The sequence below is a fragment of the Neovison vison genome, chromosome 13, assembly GCF_020171115.1.
Source record: "Neovison vison isolate M4711 chromosome 13, ASM_NN_V1, whole genome shotgun sequence".
Lineage (NCBI taxonomy): Eukaryota > Metazoa > Chordata > Mammalia > Carnivora > Mustelidae > Neogale > Neogale vison.
In genome coordinates this window covers 13600501-13625928 of record NC_058103.1, presented here as the reverse complement: position 1 = coordinate 13625928, position 25428 = coordinate 13600501, and the positions used below count along the sequence as shown (strand labels likewise).

At 50.3% G+C, this 25428-nt stretch overlaps 1 protein-coding gene across 1 annotated transcript in view; it reads left to right on the top strand.

The window, feature by feature from the left end:
- DPF3 (double PHD fingers 3) overlaps nt 1-25428 on the top strand; it is a 258611-nt gene that overhangs the window by 157069 nt on the left and 76114 nt on the right. Inside the window, exon 6 of the mRNA XM_044230777.1 lies at nt 7568-7646. Coding sequence (XP_044086712.1) covers nt 7568-7646 — 79 coding nt within the window. The remainder of the gene's footprint in view (nt 1-7567; nt 7647-25428) is intronic.

Here is a 25428-nt window from a genome sequence, read left to right as displayed (position 1 = left end):
TCTTCTGCTTCTTGGGCTTCAGTATCCATCAGAGTCACCAGGAGACCCTATCAAAATGCAGATTCCCAGGACCCACTCCCAGAAGTCCTGATTTAGGAGGTTGAGGTTAGGGTTCAGAAAGCTGTATTATAAGCAGATTCCCAGGTGGCTGGTATAAGCAGCGGTCCAGGGCTGCCCACATTGAGCTCGGCTGCTCTGGCTTATTGGCAGGGGCTGGCATTTCTCAGGCCGGGCAGGGCAGCTCTCTGATATTGGATGCCTTCTCTAGTGGCCAAGCAGCTTCAGCCATGATCTTGTTTTATTTGTTCTTTACTCCCACTTTTTGTTGGTACGTATATTCGACTTTTGGGAGAATATCTGAAAGGAAGTCCTAGACATTTTATCATTTAACCTGCACATACCTTAATGTATTTCTCTAACAAATAGCGCTATTATATCCAATAAAAACAACGACACTTCTAATATCTATGCTCTAGTCCCGGATGATTTCCCTGGATTTTTCTCACAAATGCCTTTTTATAGTTGGCTTGTTTGAAACTTAAGCTTTTTTTATTCGAGACATACCTCTTCCTTGCTCTACCCACCCCACCATGCACACACATATTTTTTTCTCCATGCTATTTATTTGTTGAAGAAGTTGGGTGGTTTTTATTTTGCAGAATTCCCCACATTCTAGATTTGGTGGATGGGTGATATTTAATGTATCCTTTTCACTTTCTGGAAACTTGATTAGGCTCAGACTGTTTGAATATGGGTGTAAATTCTTTTTGGAGGGGCAAGGACCCTTCCTATTTCTCTTACTGTATCATGTATCACATCATGAGGTATGCGTTGTCCAGCTGTTCTGCTCTCAGGGCTGAGGTGGGGGTGGGGAATGGATCAGTAGATTCAGGTGTTGTCAGCCGGATCTCGCCCTAGAAGGTTCCCCATCAAGTTCTCCTCTAACTGTTTCAGCAACCAATGATAATGCCTAGACTCATGACTTCATTGCATTGCATTGCAAAGTAGTGAATATCTAATTCCATCATTAGAGGAGGTTTTAGAATCTCTGGACCTTGTGTGAACTCCAAGAGCTGTGTGCCACCAGGCCTGCTTCCATCCCGTCCCTCACCCCAAACCACAGTTACTAGGGTAGATTGTGGACAGTGGTCCTCTTCACATCTTCTCCACTCCCATCCTAGATCTAGATGATTGATCTCGGCGGAGCATGGATGTGAACTGGGTGTCTCACCTGTAAGAACACAGCAGTAGTACTCGCTCAGTGTGCTTCCTGGCCACCAGGCCATGTGCTGGGGCTCTTTACAACAAGAGCTACGCATTGAGAGTGACAACTATGTACTTTGTCCCGCACTCTTGATTTCTCCCCTGTTCCTCATAGGGACATGTGGCAACTGAGCACTTAAAGTATTGCCAGTTCAAGTTACAATGTGCTGTAAAGGTAAAATACATACCAGATTTCAAACACTTAGTATGAGAAGAATGCAAAGCAGCTCATTAATATTTCTTATATTGATTATATATTGAAATGATAATAGTTTGAAAAATTGGGTTGAATAGATGATATTATTAACATCCATTGTACCTGTTTCTCTTTTTACTCTTTTAAAAAAAAATATGGCTACTAGAAAATTTAAAATGATGTGTGTGGTTTACATTATGTCTCTATTGGCCAGCACTTCTTGTTTCATTCCCAGATTCTGGGACTATTACTCCCAGACAGATTATGGAACTTGCTCAAGGTCATCTAACCTAGTAAAGAAGAAGTCAGGATTTGAACACAGATCTGTGCTTTTGTTATGGAGTCATGCCTGGCCCAGTGCCCATCACGGGACTAAAGACCAGCTTGTCGAATGAATGACTGAGTGTTAGGAAAGAAAGAAAAGTTCTGTTTCAACTTTCTGGGAGTGGAGAGAAGGCCTGAGGACAGTGAGGGAGCTGGATGGGCTTCGCCTCGCTCAGGGCCCATCTGATGTTGACCAAGAGCCAGCTAAATGGCTCGATGTTGGGTAGGGACACCGTGGACATGTCACCCATGGTGGGAGCCATGGGATGGCCTAGAAGGGCGTGAGCAGGCCTGCCTGGGCTGGAATACAGGTGTGAGGCTGCTTCACCCATAGCCTCAGTTAAGCTACGCTTTTAAGTGGTATATTCAGGCAGCGGCAGGTTCCCGGAGAGCGTTTCTGTTGTCAGAACTGATAGGTGGAACCTCAGTGTGTGGTCCCTGGGCTTCGACCTCAGGACCACTTGGGGGTTATCAGACACACAGGGCCCTGGACTCCACCCGAGATGGACCAAATTAGAGCCTGCACTTTGACAAGACCCCTAGGTGCTTTGTGCACTCATTGAGGAAGTCAGGGGTGAGGTAGTGATTCCAAGAACAGCCTCTGCCCTGTTTGAACCATGAGTTCAAATCCCAGCTCCACTATTTACTAGACTTTGGGTGAATTATGTAACCTCATCATCTTGATTAAATTATAGCAATACTCTGGGCCTCAGTTTTTCATCAGGAAAATGGGAGTACTAACACCCAGACAATTCTGAGTGCTTAATAAAGTCTAGACATTGCTCAGAGGGTGCAAAGGGAACAACACTTGGAGTTCTGACGATCAGATCCAACAATTAATAATTGCACCTTTGCTAACTTTAGCCCAAGGAATCCAAGCTCTTTAAAATTCATGAAAGCCCTGGAAGCCATCCATGTGAGCATTATCAATCAATCAATCAATCAATCAGGAACTGTTTATTGATGTGCTGTGGTGCAGTCCCGTGCTTCTCAAACTAATGTGCATGAGAAGCTCGTGGTGATCTTGTTAAAGTGCAAATTCAGACGCAGTGGGTCTGGGGGTGTGGGAGGCACTGAGAGTTTGGTTAGCAAGCTCCCAGGTGATGCCCGCACTGCTGGTCTGAGGGCCACATTTTAAATAGCAAGGATGGGGGGGCACCTGGGTGGCTCAGTCTGTTGAGTGTCTGCTTTCGGCTCAGGTCATGATCCCAGGGTCCTGGGATGGAGCCCTCCATCCAGCTCCCTGCTCGGCAGGGAATCTGTTCTCCCTCTCCTCCTCATTCATGCTTTCTCTCTCAAATAAATAAATAAAATATTTTAAAAACCCCACAAATAAATAAATAGCAAGAATAGGGAGCTATGGTTCTCTCCCTCCCCTTTTTTTTGTCTCAGGAATTCTTTTTTTTTTTTTTTTTTTAAGATTTTATTTTATTTATTTGAGAGAGAGAGACAGTGAGAGAGAGAATGAGCGAGGAGAAGGTCAGAGAGCGAAGCAGACTCCCCATGGAGCTGGGAGCCTGATGTGGGACTCGATCCCGGGACTCCAGGATCACGCCCTGAGCCGGAGGCAGTCGTTTAACCAACTGCGCCACCCAGGCGTCCCTGTCTCAGGAATTCTTGACTTAAAAATTACTGAGAGCCCCCCTGAAAGCTATTGTTCTGGTGGGTTATAACTAGTGATACTTATTGTATTAGAAATTCAAGCAGAAAAAATGTTAATCTTCAGAATACACCAGCACCCAGAGCGAGGACATCATCATGTCAGGGAGCCTCTGGAAAATGCCGCACGGTGCACTTGTGAGAGAACGAGAGTGTAAAGTTTCAAGGAACATTCTCGGAATATTCAGTGCTGTGATGCAGACCCCCGTGTGAGCCATTACTTGAGAACAGCTCCCCTAGAGGAACTAGCTCCCTGAGCCCAAGTCAAGGGTCTTTTAATTGCAAGAAACTCCACACTTCAGCAAAAACGGGGAGTATTTGAAAAGCGGCTGGGTTATTGCCCCAAATATGTACAATTTCTGAAGCTTCAACTCTCAGGAAGGGCAAGAAAATGGCAGGAACTTAGGACAGGGAAAGAACCTAGGCCGTTTGTGGACCCTGCTGCTTCTTTATTTTTCGGTCAGAAGACCGTGTTTCCTGCTTCTCTGTGTCCTTGGCTCCCTAGCTCCCGCATTGACGGGCTCCCAGTTCATGTGCCTGTGTTCACTGCAGTCATTGCCGCAACGCTAGGTGCTTTGGAGGTGGAATCTGATTGGCCCAGCTTAGGTCATGTGACCACCTTTGAGCCAGCCAATCAACTGAGGCCAGTGGGGCCAGGCCACGTGGTACAATCAAGGCTGTCTTAATCAAGGCTTACCAGTGTCTGAATGGGAGGTGGGGTGGGGAGGAGTGGAGTGGGATGGACAATTCTCAGAGAGGGAGGACTTCCCAAAGTTTTACAGAATAGAGACTAGAACCTAGGCTGTGCTCCTTCTACTGATTCTGTTACTGTGGATGAGTCACAAACCTTAGAGCTGGTCTCATCATGTGCCGATGAGAATAGTATTACTTTCTGTAACTCATGGTGTATGGTAGGAATGAACTGATTTAATACATGTAAGAGAGCTTGGGATGCTCTGGGCCCAACATCGATCTAAGTGTTGGGTGTTGGTACCAAAGTGTGAAATGCCGTCTTTGCTCTTAAGGACCTTGGGATTAAATTGAGGAGAAAATGCGAGTGGCCATGATACAATTAGAAAACAGCAGGCTTCTGCCTGTGCGCTAACCAAATGCAATAAAAGTTCAGAGGAGAGAGAAGAGATCAGCTTGGACAAGAAGGGGACGTAATTTATCAAGCACTTCCTGTGGCTGTGGCTCTGTCCCCTGTGGTTTCACACGCTCTTAGCGCAAACCCTCTCAGCAACTCTGCACTAAAGGTGTTGCTGTGCCCATTTTACAGCTGAGAAAATGAAAACCTAGAGAAGTAACTTGTTTACAGACACATGCCTGGTGATTAAGCCCATGCCTGACTTTAAAGCTGATGTTCTTTTTACTCCTTGGTCTGGCGGGAGGAAAGTTCTTGGAGGCGTGGGATGTTAGTGGGGCAAAACCGCGGAGCACTGTGGGTGGCAGAGGAGAGGCTGGTCAGTGGCAGGGATCATATATGAGCATGAGAGGAACCTGATAAGACTGGCACTAGGTTGCTGTTGGGTGTGTCAGTGGGTGTTAGATGGCAATGAATGAATGAATGAGTGACCCTAACTGATCTGGGAGTCCCAGGGTGGACTGGGAAGGGCAGTGCAGAGGTAGAACCCCAGCTGGGGCATTCTTTGAGCCACTCAGGGTCAGTGGATGGGCTCCTGGATTAAAATGTGGAACAGAAGGGAAACGCAAAGTCTAAGATGGCCTTTGAAGGAAGAAACAACAGCATTTTGATATAAAGAATGAAGGAGAACCAAAGATGGCCGACTCGCTGACTGACTGACCGACCAACTGATTCAGCCCAGGCTTATTAAATGTGTCTTAAGTGGCAGGCCCCGTATCAGGTTCTGAATATAGTGCGGCCCAAGTAGACGTTTTCCAGCTCTTATTCGGGCCCGTATCAGGTTCTGAATATAGTGCGGCCCAAGTAGACGTTTTCCAGCTCTTATTCGGGAGAGAGATCAACAGGTACAGCAAAAACATGTATAATATAATGTCAGACCACGCTGAGTGTCGGGACCAAACATACAGCTGGGCAGGGGAAAGAGAATGATGGAGAGGCTATGAATGGATCTAGGTTGGTCAGGGAGGGCTTCTCGGGGGAGGTGACATCTGAGCAAACTAGTGGGATTTCAAGTTTGAGCGATTCCCTTGCATGTACCCATTTTGCAGTTGAGGAAACCAAGGCTCAGGGAGAGTGTGGAAGCCACGGTGCTGGTCTGTCTTGCGGGGTGAGATCCAGCCCTGGCTCTCAGCGGGGGCCCTCCCCCTTCCGCTGGCGGCTCCCCCACGAGTGCGCCACTTCCCCTCCTCTTGGCCCAGGTGGTATTTTTAGTCTCAGAGCCCCTTCCCCGCGTCTGCTGTTGGCTCGTCATTCTGCTTGACTTGCTTTCACCTGCTGCAGGCGGCTGTGACAGGGCTGCGGGCTGCGCACGTCAAGCTGTCCCTGGCTTCACCATGGGGGCGTGGGGGGGGGCAGCTGAGTGTGACCTCCCTCCCTGTCGTCCTCGTCGTTGTCGTCGTCGCGGTAGCGGGCAGGCGGGGAGGCCTGTCTGTGCCCCCGGGTGACCGCAGCACCTCACAGCTCCCCCTGCAGGTCACCTCTAAGTAATGCGGGCCGGGGGTGGGGGGGCGGCTACTGGGGGCAGCCGGCTTGGATGGGGGCTGGGGAGGCAGCGAGGCAAAGCGGTGGGAGGGAGGGAAGCAGGGAGGTGGAATTTCGTAATTTGTTTTGGAGAGAGATGCGCTGAGGAGGCGGCGGAGGTGGTAGCTTGGCAGGTGGTGTTGACTGTGAAGAGTGCGCGTTTTGTGAGAGCGTGTGAACATCGCAGGCCTGGGGTACAGGCCTTTCCGCTGTGAAATCCCCCGCAAGTGAGTGAGAGAGAGAGAGAGTGTGTGTGTGTGTGTGTGTGTGTGTGTGTGTTTGTGAGCATCACAGTCCTTTTGGCCCTGAAGTTCCCAGGACCGCTTGTCCAGGCCCAGCCCCTGGGACTGCCCCGTTTCCCCTGCACCCCAGGTGGCTGCCATGTTTTATTTCTCATCTGCTGCGGCCCCTTCTCTGTCCCCAAAGCCCTCAGCAGGCCCTTTCCCTGGTTGGGAGTTTACTGCTACTCATTACCAGAGAATGACCTGGAGGCGGCCGGGGTGCTACCCACGTGACCGTGTGGGACTTACAAAGGTTTAAAAATAAACCTTGCCACGTTCTTGCAGCCGCTGTCCCGGGGCTGCGGGCTGCCAGCACCCTCTCTGGCTGCTCTCCTCCACCCCTGGAGCTGGAACGCTTCCCGCCCCCATCCCAGGCCCGGCCGGCTCTTTCTGGAGATGCCCGCAGGGTGGTGGGATCAGGAGTCTGGCCCCAGGAGACTGTGAGGTGTCAGGGTCTTTGTTACTGGCCAAGGCCTGAGGCAGGTCACACCGGGAGGCCTCAGCGGAGGCTCACCCCCAGAAGGAGCAGGGGAGAGGGCTGAGGAGAGCTCACCGCCATGCCCGGGCTGGATTCCAGGCCTGGCTGGCCCCTGAGAGACTTGAAGAGGACTGTGCGAGCCTGGGGCGAGAGCCCGGGGTGATGACTGCAGTCACACTCCCTGCTCCAGGCCGCCATCATCCGGTCGGCTGAGGGGAGCAGGGTGGGCACTCCATGTGGGGCCGATGACGCTAGAAGGGTAGGCAGCGGCGGGGGGAGGAGGTCCCTGTGGCAACCATAGAGAACAGGGACGGGGAAGATGAAGGCTTTTGCAGTCAGACTGTTGTGAGTTTACATCCTGGCTCCGCACTTCATAGCGGAGGGACCCTGGGCGAGCTACTTCACCTGGGGTTGCCTCAGTCTCCCGATCTGTAAAATGGGGAGAAAAGTCGTACCTCTCTTGGAGTTTGAGCATTTCATGAGATGATGTGGGTGAGTAGCTGAGTGCTCCGGAGCAAGTTCCCTGACCTCTCTGGGCCTCAGTTTCCAGGCCTGTAAAATGGGGTTGGTATTGGTTCGAAGGCTGTGAGGAAGACCGGAGGAAGAGAGGTAGGTGAAGCGCTCGGGGCCTCACAGAGGACGTGCTCAGGAGCCGCAGCGAGCATCTCCATAACGGGCATCCCGGTTCCTTGTCTCCCCAGGCCCGTGGCTCGGCAGGTGGCCGGAGGAGGCACGATGCCGCCTCTCAGGAAGACCACGACAAACCTTACGTCTGTGACAGTAAGTACGGCCAGGGCTGCCTTCCTGACCCTGCCTCTGCCCACCCCCCCCCTTGCACCCCTTTCCCTGCGCTTCCCTGGCTGTCGCACCCCCAGCCTCAGCCTCGATGCTCCCCCTCTTGGGCCTGCCCCCTAGCTTGCATGCCTGCCGCCAAGGCACCATTTCTTGTCGCCCGCAGCTGGTCAAGGCTTCGCCCACCCAGGTGTTAGTGCGTGAGGGAGAAGCCAGCCAGGGGCGCCGGCCTCCTGTCTCTGGCCGCTTTTCCACCGTGGCTTTCTTCTGGCGAGCTCTCTCTCTCTCTCTCTCTCTCAGATTCATCCTCTGTTTCTTTCTCTGTTTCAGAGAGTTACAAACAAAAGCATAACTCAAACTCCTCCGACAAAGGTACTTGGCTCCTTTGGCGTTTCATGTTTCGCTTTCATTTCCTTCTCTCTCTCCTGTCCCAGGTAGGGCAAGTTACGAATCTTCCTCGGACGACGACTTAGCTTAATAAGTGGCCCACTGGAGGTCCAGCTCCGGCCTTTCTTGCTTGCTTCAGAGGCACCTCTTGGGCAAGGACTGGCTGGTCCTGGTTTAGGGGGTGCAGACAGGGCTGGGGCAGGGAGCAGGGATTGACCCTTCAGCTCCGAGGGATTGCTCTCGGCTGGAACACTGTTGTCTTTCTCTCCTACTGGAGCGTTGGGTGGTGGGTTTAAAATCCTTGCCCTAGATATCTCTCACTTTATGGGGCGCCATCTGCTCGTTTCACAGCAGGGACTGCCCTAGAAACCACACTCCCTGACCATCTTCCCTTCATGTCTTTTCTGCTCCAAGGACGCAGAGCTGGGCCACGGGGGAAGGGCAGCGAGGTGGCTCGGGCAGGGCTGTGGCTCGGTGGTTCCTTCCGCAGGCATCTGGCGGTGTCCGCATTCGCTGTGGAAGCAGAGGGCGAATGGGGGAGACGGGGCTCAGGGAGCACATCGGGGGTGGTGCTCCTTTCCTCCCTCTTCACTGGCCTCTTTTGATTTCAAAAAGTTGTTCTGTGCCTGGTGGGGTGACAGCTGGTTGGAGAACATTTTGCTAGAAGAACTCAAACTCCATGACCCCCATTTGGCTGCTTAATACACCGTACCGATGGCACTCACGAGACAACTCTTGCAGGTAACATCTCCGTCCCACAGCGGTTTTGTTCCAGAGCCAGGAGGAGGCAGGGCACGGGAGCTGGTGACTCTTGGCGAAGTCAAGAGGTCCCTGCTTTGGCCTGGGTCTTGCCTCCCGGAAGGGCCTCTGTTTTGTTCGGCTGCACCGAAGCCCTAGCACGTGAGCCCTCTGGGGACTGGTTGCGGGCTGAGAAGGGTCCTTCTGACCCTGGCAGAGTAGACTTTCCAGCTGTGTCTGGCTGGAGCCGCCCAGCCCCCAAGAATGCCAACAGCTGCTTTGGGACTGGGGCACTGCCATTCAATTTCTCTTTTAAATAGCTTCATTTTTGTGATCTGATTTTCTGCTCCCATAGCTAGTGGGATTACTTTTTTGCTCCATCTCTTCAGTTTTCATGGGACTTGCAGCCCATAATCCCATAAATTCCCAGACATCCCTGGCACGCCCTTCCTCACCCACCTCTGACTTCCTCTCACCCACCTCTCAGTTCCTCTCTTCACTCCTTTTTCTGCCATCCTCCTCCTCACCTGTTGCCTCCATGGAGCCCCCTCTGTGGGTGTCCCTCTCTTGCCTGCCCCCCCCCCTCTTTCTGCACCGAGTGCTTATGTCCTGTCCTTCCCCCAACCCTTGTCACTGTGATTAGGAGCTCCCAGGGCCGTTTGCTCTTTTCCTGCCCCCTTCCCCGCAGTCTCTTCCTCCTTCTGTTTACCCCGTGATGCTCCGGACGACTATACAAAGGCCTGATGTTGGCTTTCTGGAAGTCTCAGTGGCTGATTCCTTGGCTCTGCCCATGCAGCCGCTGCCTCCCTTCTCCTCCCTCGGGGACCATGGTCCACCGTAGATTGCCCTTCTCTCTCCTGGCTCTCGTAGGGAATTGTGTGGCAGCTTGGTGATTAATAGACTTTATTTTTATCTGGTGCCCTTCAGACACATGATCCTTTGGGATAGGGATGACCTTTGGAGAGGTCATGAGGCCCACCCTCCACCCCCGAACTGAGCAAGGAATGCTTTTAATAATCTCTAATGGATCCTAAGTAGAGAGGTGTCCGGTCACCTCCTTGAGTGTCCCCAGGGATGGTGTTACCATAAACTACCCTTTCTTTCATGGTTCCAACTGTGCTCTGAATGATTGTTTTCCCTTAAAAGGAGATAAATTTTCCATTTTAGCAGATTTTGTCTTTTGCCCCCTTATCTTTTACATATCTTTCTCCCCAAAATAGGCACATTGAGTATCTTGTCTATTCTGGGGGTGCTTTTCACGTCCCCTTGTATTCTTGGTTTATTATCTAGGGCCACATCCCATAACCTCTGTGATGGTCTGCTCTAAATTCCCTTCCTGGTTTACGTTTAAGTCCGGCACTCCCACTGCAAGTAACACCAAGGCCAAGTAGCCCAAGAGCAGCAGACACACTTCCCTGTTTATTTTACACATCGGCTCTTAATAACAGCCGGTATGTGTAGAGAACTGAAGTACTTGCCCCCCCCCCATTGCCCTGTGCGCTATGCCCACGACCTCCCATGCCAGGCCTGTCCTGACCCCATGCCTCGCCAGGTGCATGCCCCTTTCTACTTCATGCATTTGATGATTCTTTCTTCCATAAATCACTCTGCATTTAGCCCTATTGAGTCTCAATAAAGAGATACAATAATATGTGACTTCAATATACAAGATTCAATAAAGGCAAATTTAAAGACATTGCCCCGTAGTTGAATTTCATCCTCTGCAGATTTGCAATCCCTGCCATTGTTGTGTTGTCTATGGTTTGATTTGCATAATCCCAGAGTTATTTATGAAAATATTAGGCCACCTTGTACCCCGCCACCTCCTCCTGGGTTTATATGTGGAGTAGTAATAGCTATCTTTCAGGTGTGATTATGTTTAACCCTTCTTGGTTGTATTCCTAAATGTAGTTGTCCTATTGTGTTCTTGGTCCAAGCATCCCTCTCAGGATGGGTGGTTGAAATATTGTCTTAGCTGCTAACTTCAGGTGATAGATAGTTTGCCTGTTGCCTTTCACTCAGCCATCGAATTTATTCCATCTCAGAGAAGTACTAAATCATCTGAACATAATTTATTTTTTTTACCCAGTCTGTGTGGTGTGTGTGTACGTGAATGCTTCATCTTCCAGCAAGTAACCAATCCCTGTAATTATCCTTAATGTTTACCAAGCTTTAGGAGTAAAATTCTGGTTCTTCTGTTTCAATCTCTTGCCAAAGAAAAGTGTTTCTTATCCACAGAGCAACTGAGTATGACTTTGTGGGGAAGGCTGTCGGTGTTTGTCGAAATGTGGACCTGGGCCATCTGCACAGAGAGAACCGAGATGCTTATTAAAATGTGATTCCTGGGCCTCATACTGGACCTTCTGCATCAGAACTATGGGGAGCAGGCTCAGGAACCTATATTTTTTTGCGAGCTCCTCAGGGGAATTCCTTCTGTATTATCAGAGTGACTGGTCTACTTCATTCAAATTTGAAGGCTTCTAGCCTTTTTATTGTTCCCTGCTTTTGGCATCCGGAAGTTCTAGAGTCTTCAGGAATTCTCCAAGCCCATGGCCATAGGCTTGCCGCACTGTTTTAGTTGGTCTCTTTAGAAATTTTCCTTTCCCGTTTTTTTCCCAGCATTGATCTAAAACTCAGCAGTCCTCTATAAAGCTCAGCAATCCAGCACTTGGCCTTAATTTACTTAATAGCTTTAAATCCTAACAGTATCATTAGCCCCCTTTTAAAGGTGGGATGATAACTGGAGACAGACATACGAAAGCAATCCTTGGGTTGGGCTACTGGGATGTTTTAAAAATCGTTCTAAATGTTTATCTCTTCTCTCTCCAACCGCTCCCAGCCCTGAATTTTCTATTAGCATCACTGGGACTGACTCTGGATGAGACCCACTTTGCCATTGTCTTTGTTCAAGTAGCATCATAGGAGAGAGGATGGTGGTGGGGTGGGGGGATGATTTTCAGATGGGAGAAACGGAGAACATTGTGTCTCTAAGCAGCAGCCATGTAGAGTGGAGCAAAGCCCCCATTTACCCCTTTCCCTGGGCACAATGAAAGTGAGTCATGGAGGGTTTTTTTTTTTTTTTCCTTCTTTCCCATTTTTTTTCTTTTCTCTTCCTTTTTTTCTTTTTTTAAAAAGATTTTAAAAATTTAATTGAGAGAGTGAGAGAGTGCAAGCAGCGGGGAGGGGCAGAGGGAGAGGGTGAAGCAAGCTCTCCGCGGAGCAGGGCTCCATCCCGGGTCCCCAGGATCATGACCTGAGCCAAAGGCAGATACTTAACTGGTGGAGCCATCCAGCTGCCCATTCCCAGTTTTTTCTTTAAAAATTTAAAAAAAAATTAACTTTAAGTTTATTTTACTGTAGAAAGAATACTTAACACCTACCTTCTTAATACATTTTTAGTGTACGATAGATATTGCTGAATACAGGCACGGTGCTGGGCAGAAGATGTGTACGGCTTATTCATCTTCCTCGACTGAAACCTTCTGCCCATTGCTTAGTGATTTCCTAACCCCCTTCTCCACCAGCCTCCGGCAACCACCACTGCCCCCTCGGATGCTACGAGGTTGGCTACTCGTGTAAGTGGAGTCACGCAGTATTGGCTTTGCTGGGACTGGCTTATTTCACAGCACAACGTCCTCGAGATCCATTCATGCTGTCGCATATTGAAGGATTCCTTCTTTTTTAAAAGATGGGGAATATTCTGTTGTATGGATCTACCAAATTTTCGTCATCAGTTCATCTGTTAATGGACAATTAGGTTGTTTCCACATCTTGGCTACTGTGAATAGTGTTGCCATGAACCTGGGAGTGCTAATATTTCTTTGAGATCCTGATTTCCGTTCTTTTGGACAAATACCCAGACGTGGGATTGCTGGAGCCTGTGGCAATTCTATTTTTAGTTTTTTGAGGCACCTTCGTACTATTTTCCAGAGCAGCTGCACCATTTTGCATTCTCACCAGCAGCGTCCAAGTGTTCCAGTTTCTCCACAGCCTTGCCAGCGCTTGTCTTTTGTTCCCAGTTCTTTCGGATCGCGGTGATAACGCCTGCTCACAGCGCTTAGAGCGTGCAGAGTGCGGTGCCGAGCGTGTTCCGTGCGTTGTCTCTGTAAGTCCTCACCGTAACCTTGAGAGGCAGGGACAGTTGACCTCGCTTTAGTATGAAGAAACCAGGGTGCAGAGAGGTGAAGGGACGTGTCCACACATACTGCCGGGAAAATACGCCCTCCTACCCTGGAGTTTGGCTCTCCTGAGAGTTGAGGAAAAAACACGTTTTAAAAGTGAATTAGGGGTGCCTGGGTGGCACAGCCAGTTAAGCGTCTGACTCTTGGTTTTGGCTCTGGTTGTGATCTCAGGATTATGAGATCAAGCCCCGCATTGGGCTCTGCACTCAGCCCGAGGTCTGCTTAAGATTCTCTCTCTATCTCGCCCCCTCTGCCCCTCCCCTGCCTCAAATAAATAAATAAATAAATAAACCTTTGAAAGTGAATTAATGGAGCGCCTCAGTGGCTCAGTTGGTTGAGTGTCTGACTCTTGATTTTGGCTCAGGTCATGAGCCTGGGCCCTGAGTCGGCTCCTCACTGGCCGTGGAGCCTGCTTAGGATTCTTCTCCCCTCTCCCTCCGCCCCTCCACCCCTCCGCCCACCCTGTCTCTCCATCTCTAAAGAACAACCGGAAGTGAATTAATGATCGCATACATCTCACTGATGAGATGAAGCCATGTCCGCTGGTAACAGATGGCTTCTAGGCGTCAGGCTGGCAGGAACGGAATAGATTATACACTTTTAAGCCTTTTACATTTAAATCTATTAAAATCACCCTCACCCCCAAACTGGGGCATTAGAGTGGATTAGTGACAAAAGGCAAATAGGCATGGTGAGAGCCCTCCCGGGAGCATGACTCAGCTCTGAGTGCTGTCTGGTACTCACACTCCAGGAGTGGGGGCGCCCAACTCAGTCTCTAGATCAGTAAAAACCTTGGTCCCCATCACCTCTCCCCCTACAGGCATGTGTTTTTGATTGTGTGGCCCGTGACTGAAAACACGGCCACTTTGCGGTGTTGCCTCCCTTCTAGAAATTCAGTGGGGGTTAACTATGTCCAAATGGGGCAGTTTCAGAATAGGGTTTGGGGTTCCTTCCTGCCATTCTTGGTGGTGGAATCCTGGAGGGAGAAGGGTATGGGAGGAAAAGCAAGAAGTCTGGGGGTATGGTCCTGGTTCTCCCCTTCAGGGGCTAGGACGTCTCTTTCCTGATTCGTCAATGAGGGGTCTCCTTTCTTGAGTATCTCGACCTCCCCCATCAGCACCCCTTCCCCACGCCATGGGCTCCTTTCTTCCCAGGCAGTGGCTTAACGATGAGTCTCTTCTCCCTGGAGACAAGATGTCGGACCATCACATTCGCAGGCTGAGAGGGGCTGTGGGCTGGGTGGACTGGCAAATGGGGCAGATGCAGCTTGTACCCAACGTAGTCTCAGAAAATCTGCTTGACCTCAACTTCCTAAAATTACTCTGGATTCCCCCTTACCTGAGTGTACCGGGAGAATCAGATGACTATTGCAGTCTTATTAAAAAAAAATTTTTTTTTTTTTTTTTTTTTTGAGGACATTAAGGCCCCACATTCTCTAAGGCTCATGTGCTTTTAGCTTCGAGCTGCAGTGGAAAAGCCAATAACGCGGCCTTCAGGCTGTCTGCCCCTGTCACTGAAGGGAAGCCGGGCTCATCACTCAGTTGTCCGCGCTATTATCTTGCGGGTCCTTGCATGGGGTGCGGCAGGGGAGGGTGAGGAAGGCTCCGTGCCCCAGAAACTTGATTTGTGGAGCAGGGCCAGTGGCATGGGATTGATCCCTGGAGATTGAGTGCATTTGTTACGGCAAAGCTGGGTCTTTTTAAATATTTAAATGCCATCCTGTCACGGACACAGGTTGCACGGTGTCCCAGCAGGGCGGTCCCGCAGGCAGGGCTGAAGAGAAGCTGCCCGCTTTTCTCCCTGCTCCCCTCACACCTGCCTGTCTCTCCTTCCTTTGCTCCTGCGGCCTGCCCTGCCCTCCCCGCCCCTGGCCCGCACCTCCGGGGCTCTCAAGGACTTGGTTTGCCTTTTCTGAGCTGTAGCCCACGCCCTCTTGAATTATTTTGTCCTCCAGCCAGAGCCGATTCTCAGCTAGCCGTTCCTGAATGCAAACTTGGTGGCAAATAATTCCCACCAAGATGCAGAGGACCAGTAACAGGATAGATATGAAAATGGGCAGCAGTTTTTTGGTTTTTTTTAATGATCTTTTCTATGGAAATAATACCTACTCATTGCAGAAAAATCAGTAATCACAGATATGCATAAAGGAGAAATAAGTCACCCATAAGCTTTCTCCTGAGAGATAGCTTCCGTTTTGGTTTTGTATACCATTTGAGGATTCTATCTCCGTCTCTCTGTACAGACACACACACACACACACACACACACACACAAGCACACAGACATACACATGTACACACATGTGCGCGCATGCGTGCACACCATGGTACACTGTTTTCACGCATCCCCCCACTCACCAGTACATGGGAAGCATCGCTTTAGGTCAGTAAAGGCATGTTAATGACATTGGAGGGCTATATGGTGTCCCATCACGTGGGCACGCCCCAGTTTGCTCCAGCCGTGTTCCGCTTGTTGGACATTTAGGCAGTTTAAAGTTTGTTCACTATTGCCAACAATATTGAGGCTGTATCTTTGCATAATGCTTTCATGATTTCCTAGGAGTGGAGTTGTGAGGTCAAAGGGCCTGGGGCACAGCCTTTGATGTGTCTCACTTCCAGCTGCAGTGGGGGGTAAGGGAAGTGGGCAGCAAGGTCAGGGCCGCCCAGGTGAGAGAGAGAGAGAGAGAGAGCTCTGTGAAGAGGGACGTGACCTGACTTTGGAGTGAGAAAAAGCCGAGGTCAAATGGCGGTTCTGCTGGTCGTTCGCTTGTTACCTGGGGCCTTTTGAAATAATCATTTTGCAGCTGGGAGGCTCCAGGTCCAGGTGTGGAGTGGGGATGGTGCATGGTTGGGAAAGGCGCGTGCGATGATGTATATAAAAATGTTTGCACCTGGGATATGCTTAATGAATGTTTCTTCCTCCTTCGCTGGTTCCTTCTGTCCTCCATCTCCAGTAGAGTTGGAAAGATAAGGCCGCTATCACAGAGATAACACCCGGCCAGGTATAGTTCACTGAGGAGATAGAGAGCGCAGTCGGGATTCAGGGGAGGGAGTGGTGGGCGGGGGGCAGGAGCTGGTGTGCCAGAGGCTGCTTCCCTAGGAGGCCAAGCAGAGCTTGCTTGAATGTGTTTTGAATTGAATTTATTCTCCCCGGAGGGAGGGGTATGTATGTGTGGGAGTTGGTGGTGGCAGACCAGCGGGGTAATAGCAATAATAGCAGAAGTTCGTGGACTTATATTATGGGCCTGGAACGTTCTGTGGGTTTTATCTATATTAATTCTTTAACCCTCACAGAAGTGCCATGAGACAGATGGTATGGTCACCTCCATCCTACAGATAAGGAGACTGGGGAGAAGAGGGGTTAATTAGCTTTCCTGAGGTCACCCAGCAAAAAAAATGGTGGAGCCAGGATTGGATCCCAGTCAGCAATGCCTCCCTCCCCCACCCTACAGTGCCTCCCCCCACTCCTGTCACTCACCTTTTCCTGGGATCTGCCTTACCTTGTGTAGGCCAGCACCTGTCACACTGGATGATGGCAGTCTGTCAGTTCTTTGGGCTGGACTGTGAGCCTCCGGAGGGCAGGAGGTATGCTACATTCACCCTGCATCCCAGCCCTAGCACAGTGGTTGCTCCCAAAATGTGCAGGAGTGTGGGATGCACAGAGCAGGATGGGGAGAGACCAGCTTGGCCAGAACAGAGCACTGGGGTAAGGAAGATTGGGGGGTTCAGCATGGGACAGGGGAACTGGGAATGGCCGGCTGATTTGCTTAGAGGTGGGCCTGCATCATCCGTTGTGAACATGATGATCCCAGAAAGGTGTGTTCTGGAAAGGTGTATTCAGGGCAGAGAGCCCGCAGCCTGAGGGCTGAGAAGGAGATAGGAGAAGATGTGAAGTCTGGATGGTGGTGACAGCAAGGACAAAGTAGATGGGGCCAACAGGAGAGACTTTATGAGTGAAAATCCTGCAGAATGGGATGTGGGGTCCAAGCGAGAGGGAGGAGCTCTCGAAGTCTTGAGCTTGGGTCATGAAGACATGAGGAGGCTTAACTGGAATATTCTAGAGGAGAGGTTAATTTTGGGGAATGAGGAAACGGACACAGGAGTATGTGGAACTAGTAGGACATCCAGGCAGCAATATTTACCACACGCTAATGGGTATTTGGTTCCCCAAAGGAAGCAAGGCACTTATGTGGATGCTGTAGGTGGATGGGGGTCTACCTCGGGGAAAGGCCAGTGGGACACACCGGGTAGGTCGGGACTCCCAGACAAAGCCCCATCTGCATCTGAGGCAGAGTTGATGGCAGATGTTCCTGTGGAGAGCCTGAGGGAGAGCACCCTAGCCACATTTCCAGATCTGGGGGCTGCCATACTTTATGGTAACATGTCTAATTTTTTTTTTAACATTTCTTTGTTTATTTTCCCCGAAAATGTTGACATTTACATTTATTATTTAGGTAATTTTTAATGCATGATTAAAAACAGAATTATATTTTGTCCTTTAAGTAGATTAAGGACGTGCCAGGGTAGGACACACCAGAATAAGGGCTGAAGATACCGTCTCTGCAAGGGGGCCCCAGGAGGTGGTTCTTGAGTCAGAACTCCAGGATTTGAATCTTTGCTACATCATTTCCTGGCTGTGACCTTGGGCAAATCCCCAAACCTCTCTGAGCTTTGCTTTCTTTTTGTGTCAAGTGAGCACAGTAAGATTAACCTTAGAGGGTTTCCCAGAGGGTTAAATGAGACTGTGTGCAAAAACAGCTCACTGTCTGGTTCATAGTTGTGCTCAATAAATATTTATTTATTTTTTTTAATGCCAAGTTAGGAAAGTAGAGCTTGGGTCCCCAGTTCTGTTCTGTGCCCTGCCTGCTGGAGGCGTCAGGGACCAGAGAAGCTAGCAAGCACGCCTTACGTTGAGTGGGTGTAAGGCCATCACTGTGTTGAGTACTTCCCAAGGATGAGCTCTTTCAGTTCTCATAACACCCAGTGACACCCCATTTTCCAGACCAGGAAACCAAGGTTTGGAGAGATTAAGTAACTTGCCCAAGGTCACCCAGCCAGTTACCTGCCTCAAGCAGGCAGATCCCAGAGTTCACTAGAGTTCTGCTACCCTGCTTCTCAGTGAGGCAGGGAAGAGTCCCACTAACACACTTAATGCTTTGGTTTGGGGAGTTTCTGCATTCTCTGCTGGGGATCTGAAATCGGGTTATATAGTATTTAGAAATGGAAGGCTTGTTGCTTGTCTCCATTCTTCCTGTTTTTTAAAAACCAGAGTCACATTCAGTATACAGCAAATTCCTGAAATAAGCAGAATGCCCTCCCTCATTGAAGACACAGGACTTGCGGATCACTGGCATTTGATAGATCCTGTCTCTGGGCTCATTCCTAATACATGGGTCCGTGCCAGGCCCCAAGGAATGTGGCTTTGAAAAATCAGGATGTTACATCCCACCCTTATTCCATCCCCGCTGTGCTTCTATCTGGAAGAACTCGGTTTAAAATAAGCACCAAGTGTGGCCTGGAAGAAGAAACGAAGCCACAGGAAGGCAGCTGCCGACCTGGCTTGGTTGGGGGATGGGGATGGGGATGTAGGCAGCCCTGGGTGGGTCCTAAGGCCGAGAGCAGACACTGGTTTTCTCTCAGGGTCCAGGGACTAGTTGCTGAGGCATACAGGCCTCAGAGAGCCCAGAGAAAACAGAGAATCACCAGTGCTAGAATCAAAGGACTTTGAGATCATTTGATTCAACTGTCCTGTTTTACAGTTGGGGAAACCAAGGCCCAAAGAAGTATGGGGTTTGTCCACAGGTGCATAGCTAGTGAGTAGGAGAGCCAGGGCCAGATCCCCGGCCTCCCAAAGGCCACCCAACATGTCTGGGCCTTGGACATCTGGACCAGGAGGAAGAGCCCACTGGGACTTGCCCAAGGGGGGCCTCTTGATGCCAAGACACTGCAGGACCCGGGCTCCCCTCATTTGGGTTCGTGGAGCCATCATTGGCTCTTTAAGGCCTAGGCATTAAAAATAGTCGTAGGGATTAATACCCCACCATGAGCAAGTCTGCCCTGGTGGCTTTTTGAAGTAGCCTCCGAGTTTTATCCCACGCTGAGTCCTGCAGGGCTTTCCTCACTGGGGCTTCTCCCTACCCCGGGGGACTGGTTGCCGGCGTTCCTCCATCCCCCACATGGTTCTGCGGAGAGAAGTCAGGAAGGCATGGGCAGCCCCAAATGTCTATGACCCAGTCTGGTAGGGTATGATTCCCTTGTCAGATCAGCCTCCTTGTGTATCCGTCCTGGGCCCAGTGGGACATAGGATTCTACTCAGAAGGGCTGAAGGGAAGAGAAGCGGCTGACAGGACGATGAAGGAGATGTGGGCCCGAAAGCCAGTGCCGGCAGGGAGAGGGGGAAGGTGCCAAGGGGCAGGGGGAGGACACATGGTGCCCAGGACGAGGGAGGGTGGGGTGGTGCCTGTGCCAGCACGCTGCCCAAGCAGGGAGGGCAGGGCACAAATTCCCATCTTCCTCTTCTCACCCGCCATTCTTCTGTCTGTGCCTCCCGCCGGCCAAACCAGAGGCAGAGGGCGAGGGGCCGTGGAGGTCAGCTCCAGGCAGTGGCAGGGGCGTCCCGATGGAGGATAGCACATTGTTCAGTCACGTGCTTCAAAGCCAGGCAGACCTGAGTTCAAATCCTGCCCTGCCATTGAGGGAGTTGCTTCAACGCCCTCAGACTCAGTTTCCCCATCTGTAACGTGGGGCCGACAATCCTTATCTTGTGGGCCGCTCTGAACTCCCGCGCGGGACCGTGTGCCTGCCTCGCAGTCTGTAAGTGTGGCGGTCTGGAGGCCTCGGCCGCCGACAGGCACTGCTGGGTCGATTTTACAGACTGAGGAAGTGGAGCTGCAGAGAAGGGAAGTAGCATCCTCGGGTCGTGTGAAAAGTGCCACGGGGCAGAACTGGGAATGAGATGCGGCCCGGTGACTCCCAAGGCCCAGGCTTTGTCGTTGGACGCTCATCCTGTAATTGCTTTCAGTCTCTCGGAAACCACTGGCTCAGATACCCACTGCGTGCTCCAAGTTGGGCTGATGAAAATGTGCCAGAGTCATTAAGTTATCAGTGGGGAAGGCGGCTGCTTCTCCCCTGCAGGAAGGATTCTGCTGTCTGCGGCAGCCGGCTTTGTTCGCACAAACTGCCCCTGATTCCCCGCCCTCCTCCTCCGCCACTGCCTCCTCCCTGCACCCTGCTCCCCCAGACTGGGCGCCAGCAGGGTGGGCTTGGAGCGGGGAGGGGGGCGCTGTAGGTATTCTGGGGCAACACTGAAGGTATTCATAACTCCAGGCGGGAGGTGCTACCTGGAGAATCCAGCCCCTGGATGGGGAAGTGGGCAAGCACTATTTCTGCAACTTGACAGATGGATGCGCCCCAGGGGAAGGAGAGAGAGGAAGGCAGGCTGGACCTTCCTTACTGTCACAGCCGGTCCCCTCCGAGCGCCGTGCCAGGAACACAAATCCAGGTGCACATTTGCCAAGGTGAAAAGAAGGGCCTCGGGCTGTGCCTGGACCGGGCTTGACCCGTCCCTGGGGTGATGGCTTCAGAGGGCCAGGACACAAAGGAGCGGGCTCCAGGGACAGAGACTGCGGTAGGAAGATGGGGCGCTGCCATCTCTGAACGCTTCAGCAGTCCTGGGGCTCGGTGGGATTCTGCACGGTGGAGAATTCCAGAGTGAGGCTGCTGACGTGATAAAGGGATAGCAGATGGTTCTAAGACTTTATTTTCAGTGTACTTTCCCCACCCTTTTTTTCTGGCGACTCCCTGCCCCCATCTGCAGAGGAGAGATGACTAGCTACCCCCTCCCCTTTTGGGTTTATTCCCTTTGCTTTGATGGCCGTGATGCTGGTAATAGCGGACAATGGCTGCCCCTCCCGACCAGCCAGGCTCTGTTTCATTTTTTTAAATTTATTTTTAAAAAAGATTTATATATTTATTTGACAGAGAGATAGAGAGAGAGCACAAGTAAGCAGAGCAGCAGAGGGAGAGAAACGGGCACCCTGCTGAGCAGGGAACCTGATGCGGGGCTCTATCCCAGGACCCTGGGATCATGACCTGAGCCGAAGGCAGCCACTTAACCAACTGAACCACCCAGACGCCCCTCGGCACTGTTTTAAATGTGCTTCTTTCACAGAGAGGCGCCTCAGACGAAGTGAGGCAGATGTGCTGTGGTGATCATCCCTGTTGTCTCCAGAGGATGCAGAGGCACAGAGAGGTTTAGCAACTCAGCCCAGATCACACAGGTGGTCGGTAGCAGACGTGACAGGGCTTTGAGTCCCAGCAGCTCAGACCCAGCCTACCCCCTTACTCACCAGCCAGAAGCTGCCTCTCTGAAGGGTGGCACAGGCATGCCTGGGCCAGACTTTCAAGGTTACCGCAGAGGGTGTTTTACTCCCAGCTCAGGGCTGCTTGGGGTCTGTGTTCCATGAGGCAGCACCTGCCTATTGGCACTGTCAGGTTCTTTGTTTTGAGTAACTTATTCCCTGATCTCTGACCCTAGCCCCAGCAGGTTTCCAAGACCAGATACACAATTTATGGGGCCCAGTGCAAAATGACGATGAGGGACCCTTTATTCAATATGTGTTCAGAATTTCAAGATGGTGACAGCAAAGCCTTAGGCCAAGCGTGGGGCCCTTCTGAGCACGGACCCCGTCTGAAGGCACAGGTCCCATGCCCGTGAAGCTGGTCGGTCTGTGTTCAGTGTGGCAGGGAGGTATCATTAAATAGCACTGGGTTTTCCTTTGCTTCCAATCCAGTCAAAGTAGGATTTCTAAGGATTTCTTTCCATCAAAACGTAGCAGTCTGATCCAGGTACAATTCCACTAAGATAAATCTTAGAAATCTTTTGTCCCTGGGAGGAAGTCATTCAAAGGCCTGGTACTTGGGTTAGAAGCTTTATTTTGGGGTCAGACATCTTGCTGTATTATCTCCAATTCCTCCTAACCCTGCCTTTTAAACTCCCTCCCGCCTCCTTCCTTTTAGCCTGTGAGCCTGCTCCAGGGTGTGCCCTGTTAAAGAACGAGGCCCACTCAGCCTCCCCGACCCCCATGCCCATCCGCCACCCAGCCTCACTGGTGGCAGGAGTGGTCTGTCAGCCCTGTCACCACTTCCTCGTTTCCGGGAGCACCCTAGGCCTCTGAAGTCTTGTCCTCCTTGAGGTCGTGGATTCCCTTCTCATGAAGGTGGCCTCCTGTCACCTCCACGGATCTCTTTCTAGTCTCTGTCTTTCTTGACCCTTCTCAGGCATCTGGTATTCTCCGGACTCTGCCGGCTTCTCTTCTGTAAAATGGGGACTTGGGTTGCTGTGAGAAAATTGACTGGAAACAAGAGAACAGGTCTCACACTTGGTACACAGTCAATAGCTGTTCGCCGTGGCCGTGACGGTTTGTATCCTTGGTCCTGTCATCTGGAAATCCTACCTCTTTTTAAAAAAAAATTTTTTTTGAAAAATTCCAGTATAATTTACATCCCAGTATAATTTACTACCTTGAATACTAGTTTCAGATGTACAATGTGGTGATTCAACAATTCTATATATTTTGTGCGGTGTTTATCGTATTAAGTATACTCTTGATCTCCATTCTTAAGATACTGGAGTTTTCTGAGTTCTGTCCTCTGTCCACGTTTTTTCTCTCTCTCCATCATCTCCGAACTCCCGTTGCCACCCTTTCAACCTCCCACATCCGTGTCTCTTTCCTAAGCTCAGGGTGTGCAGGGCAACCCCAGATTGAACTCATTCTCTTCCTTCTTTAAATCTGGTTTTCCTCCTCATCCTTAGGCCTATTGCTCTGTAGTGTTTTTGTTGTTTCCCTTAACTGACCTCGCGTGCTGGCTGTGCGCTTCCCCATGCTGGTCATTGGGGATGCAGCAGTGTGCCAAGACACAGGGGCTGCCATGCTTGCTGCTGGTGGGGGGCACACATAGTGATCCATGATTTGTCCTAGGAAGGTAACAAACTGGGGTCCTAATTTTGATCGGAGAGACTTCCCTGGAGAAGGACATTTGAACTGACATCTGAAGAATGATGAAGTGTTAATCAGGCATACTGGGGCTGGGGACCATTGTGGGCCATGGGAAGAGCTTGTGCAAAGGCTCTGTGGTAGAAAAAAAGATGTTTATGGAGTAGAAAGACAATGGGGCAGAAGAGCAGAGAAGGTGGTAGAATGTGGTGTCAGGCGAGGCTGGGGAGCTAAGCTGGGGCTGGATGGGGCATGGCCAGGAAGACCAAGTTACTGTCATTCTCGGTTCTTCCTCGCTGCTTGTACCCACCCCTTGCCACCAGACTCCTTCTCTTTAACCCCTCTTCCATCCTGAAATCCTCATTGTTCACACATAGAAAATTAAAATAGCCTCTTGCCACCTTCAAATCCGTCTTCTGCGCTATAGTCTTAAATAGGATTTCTAAAATGTAAATCTGAATAAGTCGGTCCTCAGGCTACAATCCTTCCCTAGCTCCCCATTTTCCGGACAAAGTCTTGCCCGGCTTCCTTGCTCGTTCGCTCCTTCACGTCATGGGGCTGGGCACATATGAGGTGTTAAATACATGTTTTCTTGAAGACCTGATGATGAAGGAATAAGATGGGATAAACAGGTGGAGAAAAAAGGCAGCTCCATTAGGAGAGCTCTGTAGTTCTGTGTAGGGGGGTGATGGGTACGAGGTCTGGTTTCCATGACCTCCCTGTACTGTCTGCTTCTGTTTCCTCTAATGACCGAGCATGAGTCTCACTGTCCCCACCGGCCACTTCCACCATCCCAAAGGGCAGGTGCACCAGGGTGAGCAGAGTCAAGCCCAAATCTATTCATTCTTCTAGCAGAGCGGTTCTTAGACTGTAGCGTGTAGGGGAATCACCTGGAAGGCTTGTTAAAACAGAGATTTCTGGCCCCATCCCCGGAGCTTCCGATTCGATAGATGTAAGCGGGAGCCCAAGAACATGCATCTCTAAGCTCTTCGCAGGTGACGCTGATGGTGCTGGTCTGGGGACCACTCTTCAGGAATCTCTTTTCTAGCCAAAGGATTTGCTTTAAAAATAATGACTCTCTATGGTGTTGGAGAAGGAGATGTGGGAAGCTTTTTGCTTGGGTTTGGTTTTGTAGGTTTAAAGACCTATTACTATGAGATTAATGTGGATAGATGGATCAGATTCTACACTCTTCCCTCCCCCCCGCCATCTCCTGGCTTTCCCACAAAGTATTTCTGTGTTCATTCATCAGTTGGTCAATGGATGCGTTCTGAGGCCGTGATATGTGCATGGCAACACAAGATGTGGAGTTGTTATTAAGCCGAAACTGGCATGAAACTGTCCTTAAGAGAAGTCCTCTGGTACAGATGTAACTAGGATTTAAGGACATCAAAGAAGAAACGCCTGTTTGGGTGGGTCGTGATTCTCTGATCCGTGGAATTGTCCCAGGCATCGAGCATTAGTGGGAATAAAACAATCTGATGAGTGAGACCACATGACTTTTAAGACCCTGAAATTCTGTGATTAAGGAAGATGGTGGCAATTGACATGACAAAATGGCGCAAACGGAATGCTGTGGAGTTGGTAGTAGGGAGGTCTGCAGACTGGTTTCCGGAGTCAGCGGAGGCGTCCTCATGGAAATACTGAGATGACTGTCCTGATTCTTTTTTTAAAAGCAATTCTCAGCCATTTCTTTTTTTTCTTTTCTTTTTTTTTTTTTTAAGATTTTATTTATTTATTTGACAGAGAGATCACAAGATCTCTCTTGTGAGAGGCAGGCGGAGAGAGAAGGGAGAACCAAGCTCCCCATGGAGCAGAGAGCCGGATGCAGGACTCGATCCCAAGATCCTGAGATCATGACCTGAGCTGAAGGCAGAGGCTCAATCCACTGAGTCACCCAGGCACCCTGATGACGGTCCTGATTCTTTTCTTTCTTTCTTTCTTTTTTTTTTTTTTAAGATTTTATTTATTTAACAGACAGAGATCACAAGTAGGCAGAGAAGCAGGCAGAGAGAGAGGAGAAAGCAGCAGAGAGCCTGATGTGGGGCTTGATCCCAGGACCCTGAGATCATGACCTGAGCTAAAGGCAGAGGCTTTAACCCACTGAGCCACCCAGGCGCCCCGACGGTCCTGATTCTTAATAAACATTTACGCTTTGTTACTAAGTGGATTTATAGCCGATGACCCCACTATTTGCTGTTTATTGACCTCAGATCGTTGCAGAGGTTAAAAAGAAGAAGCCACAAACAGGCCTCTAGTGTGCCTTGGGGGCCTCTTTAGGTCCCATTTCCCCAGTCAAATGGAATTGAGATGTGGAGTGCCGTTTTATTTTTTTGATATATTTACTAGAGAGAGAGAGAGAGAGAGAGAGAAAGAGGAAGAGAATGTAAGTAACCAATTGTAGGACTTGAACTTAGAGCCACTGGGTCACCAACTTGAATTTCAGACTCTCACCTTATTAAGAAAGTCC